The sequence below is a fragment of the Grammomys surdaster genome, unplaced genomic scaffold (genome assembly GCF_004785775.1).
Source record: "Grammomys surdaster isolate TR1022 unplaced genomic scaffold, NIH_TR_1.0 264, whole genome shotgun sequence".
NCBI lineage: Eukaryota > Metazoa > Chordata > Mammalia > Rodentia > Muridae > Grammomys > Grammomys surdaster.
In genome coordinates this window covers 7,318,043-7,337,734 of record NW_021604705.1, presented here as the reverse complement: position 1 = coordinate 7,337,734, position 19,692 = coordinate 7,318,043, and the positions used below count along the sequence as shown (strand labels likewise).

Here is a 19,692-nt window from a genome sequence, read left to right as displayed (position 1 = left end):
GAGAGAGAGAGAGAGAGAGAGAGAGAGAGAGAGAGAGAGAGAGAGAGAGAGAATCCCTGAATCTAATTTCTTCCCTCTTTTTTCTTCTTTACCAAGACCACTAACAAACTACAACCAACCTCCCAGAAAAGAACAATAACCCATGACCCACCACCCTGTCAGGACTCTAGTGTTTATACACTGCTGAGAAGTTCTCACAGGTCCAAAGATCACCCAATTGCAGAAACTATCTGCAGCTGGCATGCTTCTGCTAGAGCACGAGGCAAATCATGGTCAGCTGCTGCAGTCAGCTCAAAGCAGCACCATATCCCCACACCTGGGATTAAAACGAAAACACATAATATGTATGTACTTTTTAAAGAAACCAAAATTCCAATATTGTCACTATAGTTTGAATATTGACTGACCACCAATTGCTCATGTGTTAACAATGGTACTGTCGGGAGGTAAAGGACCTTTTGTTGGGGGTAGGAACTTTTGGAAGCTTAGAACTTTAGTGAAATGCTCCTAAAGCGAATGTGGAAACACCAGCACTCTCTCTACTTTTCTCTTTTGCTTCATGGCCATGGGGCTAGCATTTTCTCTCTGCCACACTCTACAACTATAATGTGCTTGCTTGTCACAGGGCCAAAACTTTAAGGCCGATCAGGCATAGGCCAGTACCTTTACTGAGATAATAATAATAACTTCAGTTAATTACTTTGAATATTTCATATAGTAGTAGAAAGTTTGCTATCACAAGAAATAAAAATACAATCTGTTTCATAATGCTAAAATATATTAAGGAAGATTAAGTCTATAATGCCACTATACTATTTTATACATAAAATATCTTAAAATGGAAATGAATCAATATTATACTACAACCCACTGAAGAAAACTAATTTTATGATTAAAAGGACATATTATTTATTATCAGATATATTGTAGAGGCTTATGAAATTTTTCTAATATATATGAAGAAGAGTTTGTAGATTTGAAGGTTTTACATAGAAGTCTATAAGAAATAATATCTAGTCATTTTATTCATAAGTATATTGTTTCCATCACTAAATAATCTATATCTCTATAATCCTAGTATATTAATTTGTCACTATTTAAAACATGATCTAAGTATCTTTCCTTCTTAATTTTTCCCCTTTGCTGAAAGTCTGAATGACTGTCTCTGTTGTCATTTATCCAGTTTCTGTCATGAAAGAAGAGTCAGTGTATTATAAATAGAACTGAGTTTTGGCACTAGACAGAGATTTAGGAGAGTCATGTCACTGCCACAATGCTGTCAGATACTGGCTTCTGTTTTTCCACGAGAAAGAATGTAAAGCTGAAAGAGAACTCAAGATAAGATGGCCTGCCTTGTGGCACACTAATATGCTTTAGTATTTTAGAGTTCAAATCCTCCGACAGCATCGTCTGACAGTCATGACAAAACGATAACTTGTCATCTACATGTCCTTCCTCAGTCACAGTCTTAACTGTTTTGAATGTTTTTCGTTGTTACATTTCAAAACCAAGTTTCACTACAATAACATAGGTTATAGTTTTTAACTCTTTTTCATTAGATAAAACTCTTTCAAATGTCTTTAATCTAAACTGAATCCATCTTTCAAATGATCTTGAAAATAACACATTTTAAAACATCACAAATACATTCTATACCAAGTGGCACCAGTTGTTAATACAATTTTTAACAGAATTCATAAAGAAATTTAGAATTATGTCATAAAATGCTAGAGCAATTCCAAGATTATTATAAGCAGTTAGTTTTGCTAGCAATATATGTCAGTCACATTTAGATGTTTCATATATAGCATTAATTTTTTTCACTTTAGAGAAAGGTTAAATTGCACCTAACCAACCATAGCTGTGGATTTGCTAATATTTGAGGGATGTCAGAGTGAAGGGAATTTGAATTTCATTTTGTTATAAAAGAGTAAGCCCATGTCTCAGAGTGGCAGAAGACAAAAGGTAATCTGACATGATGATACATGTGAATCACAAAGCAACTCTGTACCACAAAGTACCATTGAGTCTAGCAGCATGGAAGGACATAGAAAAGTCCCTTGAGGGAATTGGGAAAGAACCTAAACTTTCCCAATAAGGTAACTTCCAGGCTGAGATTATTGACACTTGCTGCAATGCCTTATAAAGTTCCCCCAGATAGTGAGCCTATGTAAATAAGGACCCACAGACCCTCTAGTGAAGAGGAGTCTGAGACAGAGACAAAGAGAAAGGAAGAGATGTAAAGACAAATTTCCACAAAAGACAGAACAGATCTCCCAGGTGATTCTATCTCCTTCTATGGCTGTGGCTTGCTCTCCCTGGGGTGAGCATGGTAGGAGCAATGAAATGTAATGATGGAGGTATTCTGACCTACTGGCAGGATTCTGTTCCCTGTTAATACAGTGTTTGCAGATTCAGAAATGAATCTCCCAGGAAAGACATGGAATAGCTTTTACTCATCGATTTATTTCTAGAAAACCTTTGCATGAAGCAAATTCTCATTACTACAGAGATCATTCATTTAAAATATCTCAAGATATTTCATTTAAAATATCTCAAGATATGGGCCATATTTTGAGAATAACATCAAGATAAAACACTTTTCAGCAGATTAAGGAATGAAAGGGTTGCTGGTGGATGTTTTGTGAACTCACAGATGTTGATTTCAAGAATGTCATGAAGACTTCAACTTAAAAACATATTTGCTAGTGATTAAACATCACATTCTCCATCCATCAGTTCAATCACAATCTCCTCCTTGGCAGAATGTGTGCAGGCACATGTTCAAGAATGACAGAGGGTATTTTCAATAGTTTCTGATTTAGATTGTTTGGAAGAGCATGTGTCTCCTGGAGTAGAGCTCAGATCTCTTACCTAGCATGCAAAAGATTCTGGCATCAATACCCAGCACAATTAAAAAAGAAAAGAAAGTGCATGCTATTTGTAAATCTTCAGATTTTTGTCCTGTTTCATGGGCAATAATATGGAAATTTTAAAAGTACGGCTTCAGTTGTGTGTTATCACATCTTAAGTATGTTTAGACAGAGCTATTTGCCCTGACCTCTTTTGTTGCAGTAGAATTTGAGTTGAGCATTTTGAGTAAGGATTCCATGTTTAGGACTTTTTTAATTGCATAAAACAATATATACTATAACTAACTTTTGTCATTGTAGTGTGAGCCAAATATCTTACAACCAAATAATTGGGCATCTATTTCCCAGGCTTTTTCCATTAAATCACTTGTTCTCAACCTTCCTAATGCTGCAACCCTCATGTATCATGACCCTACCCATAATATTACTTCATGGCTACTTCATAAGTGTAATTTTGGTATTGCTATTAATTGTAATATAAATATCTCATACACAACCTCCCAAAAGGGTCACGACGCATAGACTGAGACCCACTGCACTGAATGAAGACTGGAAAATAACAACAAATGGAAGAATTAGTGACTAGTCTGGCTACTCAGCCAAATCGCAATTTTGCCTCCTGAGACTGAATTACAGGCAAGCTCCTGTGTCTGCCCTGCATCGCCGTAGTGCTGGAGACCTGAGCTCTGGCTGTCAGGCTTGTGAAGCAAGCGATGTGCCCGTGTACCACTTCCCCAGCCCCTAAGCTTGTCCTTTAGTACAATAATTTACTAAAGTAGGAAGATTTAAAGTGTAGAATTTATTCAACAATATTAATTATTTTCCTTTGGCTAATATTTCATGATCTCATAAAGGAATTTTCATAAAATTCCAAAAATAATTACATTAGCAATATAGGTATTTGTCGTGGTTCTTAGCCTTTGGTGTATGTATGAAGCCAGTAAAAAATAATTACATTAACTAAAGAAGAAGCACTTTTTCTACAATAGTGACTTTCGATCCGGGGACCAAATAAATTCCAGCAGGTATTCAACTTCTGGAGTCCGTCATTCCTCTAGCTCTTGCCAATAGGAGATGAGGCATTGCACCAAGCCTTGGGCTAAGATCCCCAGTACTGTATAAATCCTACAACAGAAACGCCTGCTCAAAAGGCCTCTAATCTCCCCTCAAGCGTCACTCTCCTGTCTCCCCTCAACGTTCACTCTCCATTTTAGAATTTTTCAACTAAATTTAGCTTTAAATTCCCATGTGAAGTAAAACAAAACCTAAACTAAGCTAGCAAACAAAACAACTACCACCACCACCACCACCACCCATTTGCACACATCATGAACCTTTTTGCTAGGAAAAAACAAATGAGGCAGAAAGGATCATGTGACTCTTCTAATGCTTAATATTTGCATAATTTTCCAGCAATGAATCTCTCCCTCCCGCTACCTCTGCTTCTCCCTCTCCTTCTCCTCTCCCTCTGTATTTCCCTCCTTCTTTCTTCCTCCCCCACCTCACATCCCTCCACATTATATAGCATGCACTTCTTTATAATCCTTCTGTCACTATATTATGGCATGTGTCTCATAAACAAATAATTATCCAGACTTTATCTTCTTTATTGTATGTTGTCATTTACCCATTCATCAATATTTATAATTGTCCACGTAATCTACACCATACAGAAAAGCATAATAGAAAAAGAGAATATAAGTTTAGCAAGAGATTTTCCCATAGAAACAGCAAGAGTAACGGATGTCTGTCAGCCAGGCGCAGAACCATGAGGCTAATGAAGGAATGGAGGGCCAGGGGCAGCAGCTGTGTATTTCTCATCTTGCCAATAAAAGTTTTAAAACTTAACATTAAAATCTGTCATTTGTCTCTGCGGTTGAATGAAAGTTTTCCCCACAGTCAACTTAAATCAAATAAATAAATAAATAAATAAATAAATATTAACAGAAAACATCTGCTCCTGCAAATCCTATATCCCTCAAATACAGGTCCACATACTACCCAGCACAGTGGCACATACTCATGTATTTCTGAAGTAAATCATAAACTGGAGCTTACACCCTTCCCTGTATCTGGGAGTTCAAACACAAGAGACCATCAATATTAACAAAAAATACATTTCATCACAAAGTACCTTGCAGACTCAGGATGAGCATACCTTCTCAGAAACATGGGACTGAAAGTGCTTACCTCAGACTTCTGAATAGCTACATATACCTAATGGGATATCTTGGGGCTGAGACAGAAGTCTAAACTAAAGTTCATTTCCAGCTGATGCATCACTTACATCCCTGAGGGATGTCACACAGTGTGAGCAGCATACATGCACGGGAAGTGCACTCCATCATATCTAGGCATCAACCCCACACTACAAAAGTTTAAGATTTGAGAGTATTGAAAGTTCAGGTTTTCAAACTTGGGATATACAATATAACCAAGGATGGTAAGCACACTCTGGGTTTAATATCTGCATCTTCCTTATAAAGACATCCTCAGATAATTTTGAAGTACTTGTAAGGTTTTCTTTGGGAATTTCTGATACAGAAGTTAACTATGTATTTATGTTTCTCCCAAAGGACATAAAGGTGCACATGGAGCACTTGAAACCCAAACTAAGAGGAGGATTGGCAAAATTCATGGCTGGGGATACTTACATCAGCGAGCTGAGTCACTCCACTTGCTGTTTTTGCCAGCGTGACAAGGTCTTCTTGCATCTTATCCACCCATGACTTGATACTGTGGAATCAGAAGAAAGAAAGTTCCATCAGATTTCCTGCAAATACTGTTAGCACACTGATGTTTTATATATGTACTTCATACACGTAGGCTTTCAGTCTCCCTCCCCAGTTCCCACTAAGATCACTTCCCATTCTTCCTTCAAATGGAGAAGACTTTTGAACCATTGTCACACTAGGGTTTTTAGTTTCAAACCTTAATTTGGTTGGAGTTTCTTTTTTTTAAGTTGGTTCTTACATTTACATGTGTGTACACAGTGAAATGCCACCAAATCAAAATGAGAAGAATGACAATGGCATCTTGGGACTCAAAAGAGTTAACATTGACTCACTCATAAAATTTCATGAAAACAGTTACTATGTACAGCATTCAAAAATACACATAAACTGTATATTCTGATCATAAAATGAGTATTTAGAATCATGTCATCAGTTTACACCAGTACAAATCACAAGGTTACAGATATCCCAGTACACAAAAGCTAAGGACACTTTAACCCAGCTGCACTCTGAGGTTCTAAATGACTGGAGCAGTACTATATGTTCAAAGACATGTTTTACTCGTGAAAACTATTCCCTCAGCATTTAAATTCAAATACTTTCAGATACACTTTTGTAATTAATGAATTTAATATCTTGAAACATGAACTATTAACATCAGTACATTTAATGAACATCTAAATCTGAATAGTACCCACTGTCCAGCATTAGAATCAATGTAGTTTAGTACATTGATTCATGCATTCATGCATTTTATGAATGGGTGTGCATATCTGGAAAACAGTATAAACACTAACCCAATCAGTATTATTACTATTGTTATTAGATAAGTAAAACTGTACTCATTTTTATAATTAGAAGAAAAAAATCATATTAGTGTACAGGTAAGAGCAAAGACTACAGAGAGTACTTTTTGATTCTAGTCAGATTTTCTCAGCTATACACATTTACTAAGTCCTAGACTCCAGAGAGAATGAATCATTTCTCAAAGATAATTCCTTAACATTGACAAGTGGTAAGAAATGTTAGCCATAACTAAGCTTGAGGGGGAAGGGAACAAGGGACAGGAAGAAAGAATGTAAAAGAGAATGTGAGCCTGTGTGTGTGTGTGTGTGTGTGTGTGCCTGTGTGTGTGTGAGCCTGTGTGTGGGGGGGGGCCTGTGTGTGTGTACGTGGGTACTCATGCATACATGGATATTCATACAGTGTCCATTCCTGAACACTGATCTGTGTCACTGTAACATCCAGGTGCATGGTCATTAGTGACGTTCACAGAGGTGAACCATTCACTTTTGGGCTGAGAAGTTATTCAGGACCGATCCATTCATCTCTGCCCCAACTGACAAGCTGTCAAGAAGACTTTCGAAGTGCAAGCCACTTTTTTAAATTGACACTGTTATCTTTTTTAACTGTTACCTGATTTTCTTCAAATATTACATAAGCTGGAAGAAATTCAGACAATATAACATTTACATGCAATAAATTGCATCATACACCACCAAAAATATATTCGTATTTTCTGTCACACTGTCCAATAAGCTCTAGCACATGCTAGAACAAATACCAAGACAAACTGGGATTAAAACTAGCTCTGGGCAAAGGAGAACAACAATAAGAAGAATGTGGTAACTGAGAAAGGTCATTGGTGCTAAGAGAGAGTTATTTAATACAGTGTTTGCAGATTCAGAAATGAATCTCCCAGGAAAGACATGGAATAGCTTTTACTCATCGATTTATTTCTAGAAAACCTTTGCATGAAGCAAATTCTAAGGGACAGAGGCTGGAAGGAGGCCTGTTAGAGAGAAAGACCCAGCACCAGCCTCAAGTCACCTCAGTTCTTACACTGGCCCTCTGATTGCCTCCAGGAACCCAATTAATGTAAGAGCTAATTAACAAAAGAAAAGCATAAATGTTTTATTCATTTTCCATGTACATGGAGTCTCCCACAGGAGCGTGACGCTCAGTGACAAAAGACCAAGTACGTCACAGATGTGGAGCATCAACAGGACAAATGAGTAGCTGGACCTGAACAGACAGACTCCAGAAACGCTACCAAGAGCAAGCCAGGGAAGGGGGAAGAATGAGAGCTCAGGCTTACATCCGAGTTTGTTTGTATTCAGATTCACTGAGTCCCCCAGTCACCCATCTCTGGTGAGCAAGGCTGTTTCTTAGGTTTATTACATAAAGAACACTCCTCCCAAAAGAATTTCTTCGGTTTGTTGAGGAAGTGGAGGGAGTAGCCCTTTCTTAAATCCTATTTCCTTATGTGACTAAAGCAAGAGGCCAAATTTGCATGTTTGAAGTGACATACCATCATGAACCCCTTCAAATGATCATGGCAGTAGCTACTTAAAGAGTGGTATTTGAGATGACAACCCCATCCCTCATTCGATGACCTGTCTTTCTGCTGGAGTTGGGCTCTACAAGTTCCCTCTCCCCACTAAAAGGCATTTCATCTAAGGTTCCTGCCTTTGAGTCTCTCACCTCCCAGGTCTCTGGTGCATTTTGGAGGGTCCCCCAACCTCCTACCTACCTCCTGAGTTTGCCTGTTTCTGTTGTATTTGAAAGACAAGTAGAACCTAACAAGATTAAAGGAATCAACAATGAAGGCACAGAGAACACATTGCTCTCAGTCAACACAGCAAGTCTGAGTTAGAGACCATGCTATATCTAGACAATGGACAGGAATTAGAGGTGGTGGGTAATTCAGCTAGAAAAAAATGGTACAAACCATATTACTGAGGATGTGGTTTGTATGCTCAAAAAGGAAGGTGGTATTAGAAAGTTAGAAGCTAGACAGTGACAAGGTCAAAGAGATGCCTGCAAACATGAGACAATACATCTTCCTGACACGAAATAAATGGTAGCTGGAAGTCAGGGCACAAGAACAAAAGGTGGAGAGGAGAGGTAATAAATAACAATTACTCAATTAATTTAATAGTAGTAGAAGCCATTAGCTCAGTGAAATCCTGAAGTCTACACAGACTACGGGTACTTTGGGATGCATCAGGTGAATGGGAGGAAGACCTGGCAGGTGATTTTGGAAGTTTCTCAGGAGCAGATGGGGGCATTTTCATGCAGAGAATCAGAACAAAATGCGGAAGCACCTAGTAGAAGGCATTAAGTAGTTTAGAGGCTTCAATGAATTGGTCTCTGCTGGTTTGTTGGTCTGGTTCTTTTCTGGGAATTGACCCCAGGGTCTTGCACATGCCGGCCAAGTGCTCTGCCACTGAGCTACACTCCAACCAAAGAGGTTGATTTTACTGAATTTGAGATGATTTTCAGAGACCTGAGGATATACTAAGCAATAGAATGAAACAGATTCAGCAGAAGAAAAGCCTACACAGAATGTAAAGATTAGTGGTTACAGTGTGTAGCAAGGTCACAGACAAATCAATGTAGCACTCCCTAAAGATTAGGTACAAGGAAGGAAATAAACAGAAATTAGAACCAAGGAAACCAATCATTAATGAACGGGTAGAGGGATCTGAGTAGTGGCAAGAGAAGAATATCTAGAACAATGGAACCAGAGAAGCTCTAAGACAAAGCAAAACAGCTTCATGAATGACGAATCTACCCAGTCACACAAAAGCCAGAGAAGAGCATCTACCATGGAGGAGAATGAGACTCGGAGGTCTTGAAGCTCCCATTTGTTTTTACATGTGTGTGTGTGTGTGTGTGTGTGTGTGTGTGTCTGTGTGTGTGTGTGTGTGTTAAAACAAGATAGGGCTAGACATGTTTCTGCATAAAAGATCAAAAAAAAGTGGACACGTCAGAAAGACCGTGTCTTTATTGGCAATTATGGATATGGGCACTCTAGACGTGTCAAGACACTCAAGAAGACTATTCCCTCAGACCTTCTCCTACTCCTCTCCTCTAATGAATGCTATGGTTCCAGCATCTATCCTGACTCACACATACATCCAAAGCCTCTTGTAAAGAATAGCAGAAGTGAACAGACCATGCAGACTTTCCCCAGGTTACTAGTGTGCAAGCATTGTCTCCTATTGTCCAGCAGGTGTCCTTCAGATTGTCTAGAGAACATGCAGTTGTACTTTGGCTTCTGTGTCTTCATTTCCTCAAGGTGTCCATGTCACCAAAATGTTTTATTGCCAATTAATTTGCATGCTATTCTTTTATTAACCTGCCTATTTCAATAGGCCCATTGTAGCTTCATTTTCCAGTGGCTGTGATTAAACACCCTGACTAAAACAACTTAAATGAGAAGGGGCTCCATTTAAAAAGCTGAGCTCAAGGTCCATTAGAGTACAGATACCAAGGAGGCAAGAGCTTGAAGCAACTGGTCATGTTGCATCCACAGCCAGGAAACAAAGAGAACTGATGCCAGCTGCTTCTCAGCTCTTACTCTCTGACTGTACAGACTGGGACTTCCTGCCCATGAATGATGCCACCACAGTGAGCAAGCTTTCCAACTTTACCCAACACAATACTGTACAGACATGCACAGAGGCCCATCTCCTAGGTACAATTGCATGCTTTCAAGACAGCAATTGACACCACATAATCTGAGACACAAATTTCACAATACTTAAGAAAAAGAAATTCTAGCATCCAACACACAGACTATCATAACCAGGAGAAGGTAAATGTGTGGAATGCATTCACAAACAGCAACATAAAGGGAGAGAAATGATGCATCTCCCCAAGAGAAGATACTTCTTTCATGCAAACTTGAAGGAAAATGTTACAATTTTTTAGACAAGTGAAAACAATTAGTAGAAAGACTAAAGAAAAACTTTGAGCTCACTAGCTCCATTCATTTTTCTTTATTTCCTGAGTAATTAAGGGGAAGTTATCTGTATATTGACAGTGGATCTTCAGGAAAGGAGCCAGAAAGGGAGAAGGGAAAGATGACTAGAAAGTACTTAAGGAGTTGAACTACACTGGAGGGCATCCTGTTCACTGGGGCCAATCAGCATGGGTATGAGTACATATTACCAGCACAGACTGTCGACAACAGGAGCGAAGGAAAATACTCTCCATGAACGTGGAACAGTGACTACAAGTGTGAAGGGAAGACAAGGATGAGTAGCATCAAGGTTCTAGCAATTTCAAGATCTCTACTGATTCTAAAAAGCAATGACTACTAAAATATGCATTAAAATGTTAATATTATATTCATAAAGTACCTACTTACTAAATCCTTCATCTATGGAATCAGATACCCTATAACTCAATGAAGTACCATGAAAATACTATATATTAGCAAATTTTGAATTTTTCTTAATAACTTTTTAAAGTTTTAATCCTAGCAGCTTTCTAAAAAAGACCTGCTGTTCATGGCAAGGAAAAAGTGGCCTGAGTACACATATTCCATTTCTATCACTTCAGACAACATATATGTGTTTCCAAAGAACAGATGCTTAAACTGAAAATGTAACCGAGTGGTAGAATCTGCTTCGATAGGGGACATGGCTCAGCTACTAAAGTACTTGCCAGAGAAGCATTAGGAACTGAGTTTAGATATCCAAGCACTTTTCTGGGCTTGTGGGGCAGTGGTGGCACAGCCTTTATTCTGAGGAGTCAGGAGGCAGAGCCAGGCAGATCTCTGTGAGTTCAAGGCCAACTTGGTCTACATGAAATTGTCTAAATATGTAGTGATAGTTCTAACATTCAAATTCAATGTTTATTGAGTGTCAAAGCAAACCATTTGGTATTGTAATCCTCCTAGGTCCTTAGAACTCCTCTCACAGCTACTAGCAGGATTGCAAGAGTTTAATGTTCTCTACAGAGTCAATGTAACAGGAGGCATCCAACAGCATACGTAATGTGGCAAATAATTTATTGAATAAGTAAAATATTATGTATGCCTACTTCATTTTATGGTATACAAATGGCCAAAATCCTAAAAAAACAACATGTGAAATGTTTTATTTTCAAGGAGTTTAAAGAAAAACACTGCCATCAAATTGATGTTCTTTTTGAAGTTCAGTTTGCGGGTAACACAGCATCATTTGGAAAATTTCATTCTCAAAGAAGAAAGAAAAATGGTAATCCATTTCACTTTGATGATCTGAGGAACATCAAACTCAGGAAAGCACAATTACACCCCATTTAATCTATTGTAAAGTGTAACAGTTGAGTAGGAAGTGTCAAGCTATTGATTTAATTATTTTAAAAGCTAAGCTGGTTAAACTAAGCTATTGCTTGGGTAGGACAATGAGGTCACAGTGAGAACTAAGAACTGTTACAATAAGGGCTCCATCAGTGGAGGGAAGAGTCAGAAGCTTATGTTGTTTATGTTGAGGACCGCCCTTCTTTCTATGTTGATATGGGTAAGTCCTGTGGAAAAACAGACAAAGGATCTAAAGCCATTGCGATCTGTAGGGGGAAAAGTATTAAAAGAGACACATTTCTCCCATATTATTTCACTAATAATTACCATGGAGACAAACGAAGAATGTAGGCTACAGCAGAAAAAAAAGAGAGCTTTCTTGGCTACAGTGAGTGGCTATAGCAGGTGAGGCACCAGCGAGAATCACCCTGTATCACTGCAGGCCCTTTCCTGAGGCAATTCTCTGCCTATGCATTCTTTTTAAGCAATAATTTTATATTTAACACGAGTGAATAAAAACCACAGTGGTGCCTTAAGGAGCTGGGAACAATTAAAATGCCCAAATATCCACCAAAATAGCCATTTCAACTGTGCTAACACATAAATAACATGTCCATAAATTTCAGTAACAAGAAATTTCAAGAGTAAACTGTTCTACTTGCTATAACTATTTAACTGATGATAAACTACTCCTATTTTTGTTGTATCATAAACCATCCACAGTGTCCCTGCAATTGGGTAAAAATAGCATTAAGTAACCCAAAGATTTGGGAGGCATATAAAATTTACTAAATGTGCATTTCTTAGAACATGGTAACAATACACAGGTGAATGTGTGTTCCTGTGTGTAGTCAAATCACTTGGCATCTACTTTATATTGTAGGATAATTGTGTGATGGGTGAGATGTTTCGGGAGCACTCGTTCCTGAAATTACTGGCAATTTAAGCATTTTCAGTAACACTGCTGCTCTCTTAGAAGGAAGTCGTTTCAACTTGTGAGATGCTTGAGGATTCGATTCCATTTTTTTCAGAGAAATCCTGGGAAACTGAGAAAAGGATGTGATCGCACTAATCAGAGTGGAAAGGTAAAGGGCCTGGCAGTGGGAGACAAAGCTGTATCAATAAACAAACCTCATTATTCGCTATGCAAGTGTCTCTGCCTTTGTTTTCCATTGGCCTTTACCTCAACATGCATGAATCCACTTTGCGGCTAATCATAGTCTCACAAGACCTTGTCATCTTGGAATCATTTTTTTTTTTGTTTTATCTGCATGTTTTAAATTGGTTTAGTTAATGGTTTCTGCCTAGACAGCTTCAATTTGTGTCCGGATTCCAAACAAACAAGCAAAATGCTTTCGGGTTGATATTATAATGTCACAGATTACCTAGATGGGAGCGGGGAGGGGGCAGGGGAGGGAAGGGATGTCCCATGTGGGATTTGTTCCCTGCAGCCCTGAGCCCTTAGCCTTTTATCCTGCAGCATCACAGTTAGTCATAACCTCCAGCAGCAACCCTGCAGAGCCTGACACCAACTGGGGTGTCCCACATGGCCAAACAATCTGCTGCTGGTGTTTCTATGAACCAAATGAGCTGAATTTCTAATGGCTCATTACAAAGCCTCATTCATTTTATCGAGGAAACCTTCTCTCCTTTTCCCTTCGTATTTTTCCTCAGCCACAAGAGAATGAGTTCACAAAAATGTAGTTTAGTCTAACTCAAGCATATAAGCATTATTTAATATTATGACAAAAATTTCCTCATGTCCTTTTCTCTCAATGATTATGTGAGCCATCAAGTATTTCTAGTGCTGCAAAATCCTCGATTGCTTATTAATGTTGGGACTCTAAATGAGAAGTCCTCTTCCCACTAAGCTTTGTGTCTGCAGTCAGTGGCTTAGATGCTTCACGAGTATGTCACTGTCTCGTTCTATAATCATATTTCCTGCAAGCTACAAACTTCCTCATCTTAAGTTTCTTCAGCTTCACTCCCAGCTCCCATCATCCGGGCTGACTCAGGTTCCTCTTCTGTTAAACCCAAATCCTCAACATCTCCTAAGTCTTTCCTCCTTAATTATCCTAAGCAATAGCCAGCCAGTCTTACAAAGTATCATGCAGTTATGTGCTGTCTTGGGTCAGCATAGCATCAAAAAGAATACATATTTTCCTTAGATGGGCTATTCAATTCTTTATAGTGACATCGACAGGTGGAGTTATGAATATCTACTGCAGACTCCAAAAACAGCTATGGACACTTCAAAATATATCTTCACTTATTACAAAAATCTACTGAGATAGTTTCGAAGTCTTATTTTACAGACGTGGAGATGGGTGTGATGACCTTAGGTTGCCTGAAGTTATACAAAGAAGCAAAGTAGTTTGTCCTTTAAAAGCAATACAATCCTTACTCACTTCAAATGATGTGATCAGAAATATTTGTATTCTAGACATCCCACATCATCGTGACCTTCAGCTCTCTGGCCATAACTTTTGTTCTGATAGCCATGGGTTCAAAGTCAGTTTCCCACACATAAAAAAGGAAAAATGACATTTACAAAAGTCTTTCTTTTTACTTGGAAAGGAAAAACTGTGCATCCATTATTAACAAAACATCAAAAAAAAACCCTACGTATTTTTTCCTTTCATATACTATATAATGTATATATGTGTTCGTATCATATATGCATATATGCATGGGATTGCTTATATGGGATAATTTTTCTCAAATTAAAATGTTAAGGCCTTTTCTGGATTAATGAAGTAAACAAGCATTATTTTGTTATTTATAGCCAAAAAAAAATTTTGCTTTCATTGGCATAACACAAAATTGTTGGTGTGAGACATCAGGTCCACAGCATAGAGTCTCACATCTTCCCTGCACACACACATTGGACATCATGTAGTAGAGGCGACTTTGATGTGTAGCTTAGTATAAAATATTCTAAAGCAACAGGAGGAAGTTCAGAGATGAATGGGTAAGCATGGGTGCTTTATCCAGCCTTCATTATTTTAGATGCAGGTTCACATAAACAAATGCATGAACATAAAAGCCAGGGGCCAGCCTGACTGTTGGGGCATTTTTTTTAAATACCAGCCCACAGGATCATTTATCTCACAGCTGTTCCAGGGCAGAGTTTACTTAACAATCAAAAGCTGTCAAAGTAAATACATTAACTTGCAATAAGACAATAACTCAGTCTCTGAAGACCAGAAACAAAGAAGACTGCCAGCTTAGCTCGCCTCCAATATTTGTATTCTTTTCTTCTTGAGTACAATGCAATGGGGAACTAGAACTAAAACCTTCCAACATGAAATAGTAAAAGATGCCCAGCTCAGAAAAGATACTGCAGTTTAATTGGTTTCACCCTTTCTGGCCCCCCCCCCCCCAGTGTGGTGCTCTGACCCTCTTTGCCTGAGCAGCAGCAGCACCAGGTCTTGCCTTCACATCACCCTCTGCTGCACTGCACACTGGCCTGGCAAACAGAAGGTTGCTTCATGGAGAGGAACTGCAGCCAGCTTCCTCTTCTTAGCTGTCTACTAAGAATGGTACCTAGAACTCGCTTTTGCTTTGTTTCTTTCTTTTTTTTTTTAAATCAAGCTATATTTCCCTATTAACAGTATCAAATTTTTAAAAAGAGAATACTTTTCTTCAAGATAATTTTTTTTAAAAGTTCAAATAAACAAAGATGCTGAACTATCATTGGTGAATGGGCGGGAGATAGGCTGTGAATGTTTAGAGACAGAGCACACCAGATATGGATAAAATTGAAAGATTTTATTTCATTAAAGATTCTGTTAAACAGAATACAGTAGTTCTTGCCATGCACAAAACTACTTACGGGATAGTGAATATATAACAGCCAAAACCAAGTTGCTATATATACCTTATAGCATCCTGTACCAATCAAAGCCAGAAACATTTTCTATTTTAAAAATCAATATTTGCTTATCAAATGGAAAAAGTTTTAATACTGTTAAGTAATCTCTTTCAGAAAGCAATAATTTGGTGAAAGATTCCTGCAATGAATACTAAAGACAGGAAAAAAATAATGCCTCTGATAGCATTCTGTCTAAGCTCCACCCCACAGTTACCTGGCAACAGCCAGGTAGACCTGACCCACTATAAAAGGGGCTGCTTGCCCCCTCCTCACTCTCTTGCTCTCTTGTTCCTCTCTTGTTCTCTTTCTCTTGCTCTGTCTTCTTGTCCTTTCCTTTCTGTCTCTCTCTGTCTCTCTGTCTCTCTCTCTCTCTCTCTCTCTCTCTCTCTCTCTCTCTCTCTCTCTCGCGCTTTCTCCACATGCTCATGGCCAGCCTCTACTCCTCTACTCCTCTACTTCTCTACTCTCTCTCAATACCTCTCTCTGCCTCTATTACCCCTTAACTCCCCTCCCCGTGCCCTGAATATACTGTCATGGGGCTGATCCCTCAGGGGGAAGGGCTGCCTCAGCATGGGGCTCACTGAGGCACCCTCTTCCCCCATACCTGACTACACCTCCATAGAACATATCCACCCCTCTCTTTTCATAAAAACATCAGCCTCTATTTAACTTTTCAAGTTATATCACCTTAGCAAATGTTTAAATAACAATAGTCTTTAACAACGAAAACAATAAAAAGTAGGTCAAAACCTAAGTACCTCAATATATATTTGGGTGGAAAAAGCATTATACTCAACTATATCTAAATGGAGTTTTTAATGTTATATTCTTGGTAAATTTAAAATATGCTGTAAAGCACAATTCATATCTGTATACTTGCTGAGGAGGCCCTGACAATCCAAACTAAAATATTTAAGTTAAGCCTTCAGCATTCAGTGATTCATACACAAGATAAAAGAGAATCCATCAGGCCAGGCATAGCTTCCTCACCACAAGTAAATGACAAGCTTTAGTGAAACCCTGGGCTTCTCAGGGGAAGGTCTCATTTGTGTTGTTCTCTATCTCTTTAACATTTGAAATAATTACTTTTTACTTAGAAAAAAAGACTTAGTTCCTGGATCATATTTAATTTCTACTTTAAGAGACAGGACACAATGCACAGGCCCTGAGAGAAGACAATATAGTATTGTCTTTGGGTTGAAGTCCTGCCTTTAAGGTCCAACCCACACAGCTCATCATTATAAAGCAAGAAAGAGCTACAATCAGTCAGTACGTGAATTAGGCATCAACACACCAAAGGAATGCTTGCAGTCTCCTAACGTCCTTCTCATTATGAGTCATTCTGTGATTGTTCCTAATGTTTCATTCAGAATGTACTCCAATATAGATTTCAGCCAGCCATTTTTAAACAGACCACCAACAAGCTCTGTAATAGCAAAGCCTAAAGATTTCCAAAGCTAGATCTGTGAATCATATGTGACTCAGCGGCCCCCCACAGCCTAACAGTCCTTCTCTTCTCTTTCAAATGTTCCTTTGTAGAGAGAGACTGAATGTCCTGGGCTCTGTGAGTAAAATGCATAGGTACCTGAGGATAGAGTTCACAAGGAATGTTCTAGAAGGCTTGGAGAAACCCCGCAGGGGTTAAGGCACTATTGTTGATGTAACCTTTCTGTACATGGTGTGAAGGTTGCTTTTGTATTTTTCAATTGTTAATTCTGTATGGCAGAGAGCTGTGTACTGGTCCGATTTTGGTATTGTTATTCTTATGGTTCATCACCTGCCTCAGTAATTTGTAAACATATACCTTCCTCATTGGTTGATTAGCTTAATAAAGAGCTGACAGCCAATAGCTAGGCTGGAAGGGGAAGTCAGAACAACTTGCTAAGAGGGTCTCTAGGAGAAGAGGCAGAGGCAAGATTTGTCAGCTTGACTTTGGAAGGAACAGTTGTCAGGACTGAGGGAAAGAGGAAAGAGGGGAGAGGGGAGAGAGAGAGAGAACAAGCCATGCAGCAGAAGGGCCATGAGGTAGGATTTAGGCCAAGAATAGTCAGTGAATTTGTGTGAGCTAGCTGAGAGTCTGCCCAGCTATAGTGCCTAAGGTTATATAAATAATAGTGTCTCTCATGTCTCTTTTCCTCTGCTGATGGGTCCAAGAAGGTCCAGCTATGAACCATTGCCTCCAAGCTCCTGCAGCTAGAAGAACTGCTACTCCTAACCATGGTCTATTTGACCATGTTCTGCATCACCCTGATGTTTTTGGATCACATCAGGGAAATGGTAGCTTCATCACCATTTACTCAACATCTTAACACCTTGAAAATGGTCCTTTACCTAAAGTTATCTCTCTAGTTAATGCCAACAATATTCATATGTGGAAAATGCCCAAGATGAAAAAATTTTGTCTTTTAGTCTAGTCTAGGCCTATTTATTATAGGACTCTCTTGTATGTTATATATAAATGTTACCATGGACAATTCTCCTCAGTGGTTCCTTGGAAAAGCATTCATTAACTTGCTAATAATGTTTTATTTTGGAGAAAAAGCTATATAACCTGCTGATGCAAAAGAAATAATGGTAAAGCCTTACGAATTGTTATAGCACCAAAACTGATAAACATGTGTGTGTACATATATTTCCTCTCTTTTTATTGTTACATCATATTGGAATTTTCAAGAAAAATAGTTCAAAGCATGTCCACACATCTACTGGCTAATGCCCACTGTCTTTTCTCTTAGGAGAGAACTGAGTTTGTCTCAGCTTACAATTTCAGGTAAAGGCATCATCCTGTAGAAGTTAGGACAGAAACATAACAAACAAACAGCTAGTTATCCAAGAGCCACGGTCAAGAATAGAGAAAACTGAATACATAGATGCTCACTTCCTTGCTTGTCTGTGTTCATCCACTGATTAGGGCAGGGTCACTCACAATAAGCTGTGTCTTCCTATATCAATTAACTTAACTAAGTCAACTCCACACACATACATACATACATGCCTACAGGCCAATCCAATATAGACAACCCTTCACTGAGAGTCTTTCCAGTGACTCAAGCTGACAATTAAAGCTAGTTATCACACCAACCAAAAATCATGAGCATAACATCTTAAATGTTTTATAATTCATGCAGCTGCTACTATGATTTTTGTCTTTTTCCTTCCATTACCCAGAATAAGGTGAGTGAACTAGAGATATATGAAGGTCAAAGTAAGGCCTCACCTTTTCATCCTGACATTTAAAAAAACAATCAACATCCAATGGACAAAACCTTTATTATTAACTATTAAAAATGCCATGTAAGTGTCTCTGGCAAGATCTACTTAGGTATTAATAAACCTGAAATGGTTCCCTTGGGCTCTAGAATGGTTCTCTACCAGTGTCTTTAAGATATGAATCTGAGGAGGACCAATAGCTAGTGCCCAAAAGTAAAAGTGACGTCAGGAAATAAACAAGTATTCCCCTGAAAATGAAACAGTGGTGCAGAGAGGCTGGGCAGAGAGAACACCTAGCATTGAGATGGAATGGTCGTGGAGGCCAAGATGAAGACAAGGTTCTAGCACTCTCTGAAAATGGAGCAAGCAAACTCTGAACTGTCATGAAAATTAGACCAATCGCAAAATGATTAAGGATTTTAATGGTTTTATTTTGAGCATGTGTGTGTATATAGTGTGTGAATGTAGTATATGTGTTCATATGTGTACCAGGAGTGTGTGGGTGTGTAGGCACATGCATGTATCTCATATACACAAGTCTGTGAGTATATGTGTATATGAAGTCTGTGGTATATGCGTATGTTGTATATGTCTTTCTGTAGGTATATGTGTGTGTATATAAGTGGGTGGACTGTGGGGTGTTAGTTCTGTTGTTCTAGCTTTATGGCATCTGTGGATAAAACTCAGATCACCAGACCTGCAAAGCAATAACCTTTATCAGCAAGCTTCTCAGCAGCATCACTAAAGACCTTTGAAGGAATCACAAAACTTGAGTCTTGTTATAATTCCAAGGGAAGCTGATGAAAACCTTTACTTAGGATATATGCTTCAAAGTTTGGGGTGGATTTTATTATGTTAGTCTATTAGTGCTCGCTCGCTCTCTCTCTCTCTCTCTCTCTCTCTCTCTCTCTCTCTCTCTCTCTC

The 19,692-nt window shown here is 38.6% G+C and overlaps 1 protein-coding gene across 1 annotated transcript in view; it reads right to left on the bottom strand.

The window, feature by feature from the left end:
* The window catches only part of Cacna2d1 (calcium voltage-gated channel auxiliary subunit alpha2delta 1), a 405,712-nt gene that overhangs the window by 324,334 nt on the left and 61,686 nt on the right, over window positions 1-19,692 (bottom strand). Inside the window, exon 2 of the mRNA XM_028776033.1 lies at window positions 5,528-5,609. Within this exon, the coding sequence (XP_028631866.1) occupies window positions 5,528-5,609 (82 nt within the window). The remainder of the gene's footprint in view (window positions 1-5,527; window positions 5,610-19,692) is intronic.